Below are 5,401 nucleotides of genomic sequence, written 5' to 3'. Positions count from 1 at the left end.
GTCTACCTTGACTTCAGTAAGGCTTTTGACACCGTTTCCCACAGCATTCTCCTCAAGAAACTGGCTGCTCTTGGCTTGGACTGGCGTACGCTTTGTTGGGTTAGAAACTGCCGGGGTAGCCGGGCCCGAAGAGTCGTGGTGAAAGGAGTTAAATCCAGTTGGAGGCCGGTCACTAGTGGAGTCCCCCAGGGCTCAGTACTAGGGCCAGTTCTCTTTAATATCTTTACCGATGATCTGGACGAGGGGATCGAGTGCACCCTCAGTAAGTTTGCAGACGACACCAAGTTAGGTGCGTGTATCGATCTGCTCGAGGGTAGGAAGGCTCTGCAGGAGGATCTGGATAGGCTGGAGCGATGGGCTGAGGCCAACTGTATGAAGTTCAGCAAGGCCAAGTGCCGGGTCCTGCACCTGGGGCACAACAACCCCAAGCAGCGCTACAGGCTGGGAGATGAGTGGTTAGAAAGATGCCTGGCTGAGAAGGACCTGGGAGTATTGGTTGATTCCCGAGGAGCAATGGCAGTGTTCAAGGCTGGATAATCTCCCGAGAGTCGCCACTTGCCATTTGGAGTCTTTACTGAAGCTAGAGGAGAACTGCAGGGGCGATGAGACTTGACAGTGCTTCCCCATTCCTCTAGCTCTTTTACCAGTTTGCTAAAAGGAGGGGTTGTGGTTTAACCCAGCAGACAGCTAAGCACCACACAGCCGTTTGCTCACTCCTCAACAGTGGGACTGGGGAGAGAACCACAAAAAAGGTAAAAGTCATGGGTTGAGATAATGACAATTTAATAGCAAAAGAAAAGGAAGGGATGATAATAGTAGTAAAAATGGAATACACAAAGTAACTGACGCACAACGCAATTGCTTACCACCTGCTGACCAATGCCCAGTTTGTCCCCAGACAGTGGCGGCACACCCTGGCCAACTCCCCCAAGTTTTATTGTTCAGCATGACGCGATATGGTATGAGACATCCCTTTGGCCAGCTGGGGTCAGCTGTCCTGGTTCTGTCCCCTCCCAGCTCCTTGTGCACCCCCGGCCTCCTCGATGGCAGGGCAGCGTGAGGAGCTGAAACGTCCTTGGCTCCATGTAAGCACTGCTACGCAATAATTAAAATATTGGTCTGTGATCAGCATTATTCTCTTCCTACACCCAGAAACAGTACCATACCAGCTACTAGGAAGAAAACCCGATCTCAGCTGAAGCCAGGAAAGGATGGATGGCATCAGAAGGGAACCTGTAGTGTGGCATATTAACCAGCTTGGGGTCAGGGACAGGAGCAGCTGTCCGACACGGCTGGAGCTGGGCAGTGGGCTCAGACCCTGGCCCCAAGCGAGGAGCCCGGGGAAGCCGTCCTGGTCCCCCACCTCCCCACAGGATGCAGCACAGGGGCACCGGCCTGCTTCAACGTGGGCTGGGGGCTGTGACCTCACAGAGGCGTTGCCGTGTGCTGTCTGTGACCTCAGGGCCGTGTCCCTATAAAGCACCGGCCACCACCCCCCGTCTGCCAGTGCGGTCGTACCTGGCTGTGAGCGATGGCTGACGACAGCAGCTTTTTCCTCATCCCCGGCCTCATGCTTTTGCTGGCCGGGATCTCCCTGCTCTCCAGGGGTCGAGACCGACAGGTACGGGGGCTGGAGGGTGGGGGAATTCGGGGCTGGGAGACTCGGGGCTTTGGGACTGGGGGGCCAGGAGGTGTTGGAAGGGGTCCCGTGGGTCCCTCCCCAGGTTGGTCACAGTGCCGTGCTTCTGTGCCCACAGGGTGACGGCCGACTCCGGCGAAGTTGTGGACGGCGGCAGCGGCAACCACCGGTACCAAAGCCAGGTGAGTCCCCCGTGGGTGAGCCTCAGCACCGAGCAGCCCATCCCTATGGGGCTGCGGTGGCCCTGGTGCCTCTCTCCCACTGCAGCTCAGACTCCCTCCCTGTTTTGCAGGCGGCAAGAGGCGTTACCGGTCAGTTACTGTGGACCACATCGTACGTGAGTCCATCATTCGCCCAGACGGGGGGCTGCCTCACAGAGGGGTGCAGCTCACTCGCCCTCTCAAATTGCCCATGGCCCCCCCAGCTGTTCCTGATATGGTTAAAGTGGCTGCAGGACAAGCAGCAGGACGAGCTGCAATGCCAAGGAAAGATGATTGTGGCATCTCTGGAAGAGAAGACAAATTGCTCTCTTCTATCAACACCAGCGGAAGTGTGGAAAAAGCAAGTGATTCCTCCAGAAGGAACAAGCAACCGCATGGCCTGACAGCCCTCAAACGTTCAATAACCGAGACTCAGGATCGTAGGGCAGGAGACAGGGACAAAGAGTTGCACTCTGAGGTGAGCTCCTCCAGCCAGCCACCACAAATGGACTGCATTGTGCGTGAGAGCATTCTCCACCCGGATGGAGGGCTGCCTTACATGAGTGGATTGTTATTGCGGCCTCCTGCACAGCCCAGGGCAGAACCAGCCGTACTGAGCCCTGAGAACACCATCCGCAAGAGCTTCTTTCATAAGGATGAGGAGCAGACAAGAAGAGAAAAGGAATTCCTGCGGCCTCACAGATTGTCCATGGCTTCTTCAGCTGTTCCTGGCATGGCCAAAGTGGCTGCAGGACCAACAGCAAGACCACCTACAATCCAGAGAAATGCTGGTCATGGCATGACTGTGAAAAAACACAAATTAGAGTCTTCCACTGACACCGACAGAAGCATGGGGAAACCAAGTGGGCTCTCCACAGAGAACCAATGCCCAAAGGGCTTGAGGGCACGCAAAATACCTAAGATGGAGATTCAGGATTACATGGAAGGAAAGAGGAAGCAAGGGCCACACTCAGGGATCAGCTCCTCCAGCCAGCCACCACAAATGGACTGCATTGTCCGGGAGAGCATTCTCCGCCCTGATGGAGGGCTGCCTCAGAGGAAGAGGGAGTTCCTGAAGCCTTTTGGGTTGCCCATGCTCTCTTCAGCATTTCCCAGCTGGGCCAAGAGGGAAAAAGGACTACCTTTGCCCCAGGCAAATAGAAGAGATGACAGGTCTGCACCTGGCAGGCACACAGACTGTGCTCTTAGTCCCAAGGAATGTGCAGGGAAACTGGGCGCGCTCCCCATGAAACAGCAGCAACCCAGGACTGACATTCGGGGCTCCACGCAGTGCAATAACAGTGAGCCATCTGCAAGGTGGATGATTGTTCACGAGAGGTTACTTGACCCACAAGAGGGACGATGTCAGTGGAAGGAGGTGTCCAAGGGGCGACTTCCACAGGACGACCTGTCCCAGCCACCTTTTGAACTGTCCACGGCCCTTCCAGTGCTTCCCAGCCCGGCCAACGGAATTATGCATAAAGACCAGGGCTGCCAAACTGACTATGTTATCATCCTGGATCCGTTTGTGACGGATGTCAGGAATGGGAAAGAGCCTGACACTGCAGCGCCTCTCAGGATCAAGAAGCTGCAGCTGAAGGAAGAGCACCGCAGCAAGCTCAGTGAGCACATAACAAAGAAGTGCCGGGAAGTACAGCTGCAACGCTTCCCTGGGCCAGTGCAGAGGTCCACTGAAAAGATGCATCGAGCACTGCCCAAAAATGCCTGTGCTGGGGCCGGAGCCTTACCACCACGAAGTCCCTGTGTCCGCTTCATCAAGCACAAGCCCCTCCTCCATCCGGACCAGGTCAAGCAGAGGAGGCTTGGGGCATCCATTGCCTGCCCAGCGGCCTCGAGGACACCACGCTCCCGCCCCGTGCCTGTCTTTTTCCACAGCCCTGAGGCCACGTTTATGCCTGAGGAGCAGCGTGAGGCCCTGGAGCTGCACATTCGTGCCAAGAAGCTGCAGATCCTTGAGAGATGTCTGGGCACGAAGCATCCATCCCAGTCAGCTGTGCCCCAGGAGGAGGGTGGCAGGGCAGCCCTAAGGACCAGCGCCCTGCCCAGCATGCCCTGCAAAGCTACAAAGACATCGAGCACCTCGTGGAACCAGGGATCCCACCAGGCAGACTCTGCTGAGGCGGTGCACAAGAGCAAGTGGCAGAACCTGCGGGCACTCTACTCTGCCCTGCAGGGCAAGGCCCACGGTCACAAGTAGCAATTGTGGAAAGGTGTGACAGAGGACCAGGGGCCAGGCAGCTCACTCCTCCGGTCCAAATAAATCCTCTTCCTAGCCCCATGGTGGGAATCGTGTCTTGTTTGTGAAGCGCCGGCAGACTCACGGTGGGCTGTGCCTGCAGGCTGGAGGGGGGTGGCAGGGAAGGGGTGTCCCAGGGCAGGGGGCTTGCCCATTAGTCCAGTGTGAATTCACCCATTCCTCTCTTAATTCAGGGGTATTCTAACTGACACCTTCTCAAACTCCTAACTTGCAATTCCCAACTGGTAGCTCACAACTCATGACTTGTTTCGTGCATCCATCGAGAAAATAGTTGCCTACCTGAGGGTGAGAGAGCTACATACGCAGAGGCTGATGAATACTCAGGAGATACTCAGCTCGATCGCGGTTCTCCTGATCCTCCTGACAGTGATGATTTAGATGATTTGGGCAAAGGCAATGCCATGGAGCTGGCTGCTCCTGTGAAAGGGATTGAGCAAACCCAGATGCACCCCCTCAGACTCCCGCGAGAGGCTTGGCCTCCTTGGAGTTAACTCATCTCCAGCTATAACTGACGGACCGTGTGTGGGAAAAAGGGGCACATCAGGATACCCTTGTGAGAAGCAATCTGTAGAAAGTAACACGGGCTCAGCTGAGGATCTCAGTGAACTAGCTTTTTATTCATGATTGCAGTGCCGGGTGTCCTGCAAGCAGGAGCGCGAAGCAGACGTGTATCATAACCTTATATCCCCTATTACCCGATTCTTGATTCCTCCCCTGTTTCCTCACTGGCTGAGTAGTACAGGTTCAGAACCTACTCGACGCTTGTTGCTATACCATGTATGTCCAATTTTATTTGACCAACCTTTAATTTCTCCTTTTCCCTCCTTTTTTCTTCTCTTGTGACTGGAGGGGCTCGTGACTTTTTGTTTTTGCTGTATCCGCAACTGCTTGTGTTGTATTTCTTAGCCATCCTCCTTGTTTTGGGAGAGTGGGACCTTCCAATGTCCCTTTATCTGCTTAGCATACTCCCCACTGTTATGCCACTGTTATGCCTGCACGATCGCTTTTAAATATGCAAAGGCCCCAAACCTGCAGCTCACAGAGCAGGGCAGGAGTTGGGGCCTCAGTGCATCTGGAGCTGCAAGGGAGCCAGAATGCTGCCCAAGGCAGGGGCACTGCCTGCAGGTGCAGATGGCAACTGAACCTGCCCAGACTGAGGTTCAGGACCACAAGGCAGGAAACGGAGCTGAAATGATGTGCACAGGGGGCTGCTCCTCCAGCCAGCTGCCAGCGCTGGGCAGCATGGTGCATGAGAGCCACCAGATGGGGTATGTCCCACCATCC

At 55.4% G+C, this 5,401-nt stretch overlaps 1 protein-coding gene across 1 annotated transcript; it reads left to right on the top strand.

The window, feature by feature from the left end:
• Positions 1-1,489: 1,489 nt before the first annotated feature.
• LOC308185391 (uncharacterized protein) lies at positions 1,490-5,178 on the top strand. The gene is made up of 2 exons (XM_080573390.1): positions 1,490-1,821; positions 1,932-5,178. The coding sequence occupies exon 2, from the start codon at positions 2,051-2,053 to the stop codon at positions 4,055-4,057; it is 2,007 nt and encodes a 668-aa protein (XP_080429516.1). The 5' UTR covers positions 1,490-1,821; positions 1,932-2,050; the 3' UTR covers positions 4,058-5,178.
• Positions 5,179-5,401: the final 223 nt, after the last annotated feature.

The sequence above is a fragment of the Anser brachyrhynchus genome (genome assembly GCF_964034855.1).
Source record: "Anser brachyrhynchus genome assembly, chromosome: Z".
NCBI lineage: Eukaryota > Metazoa > Chordata > Aves > Anseriformes > Anatidae > Anser > Anser brachyrhynchus.
The sequence above is the reverse complement of the archived record's forward strand: the minus strand, read 5'-3'. Positions and strand labels throughout refer to the sequence as shown.

Coding starts and splice junctions, on each gene's coding strand:
- LOC308185391 (XM_080573390.1), top strand. CDS start 2,051: ATGGCCCCCCCAGCTGTTCCTGATATGGTTAAAGTGGCTGCAGGACAA.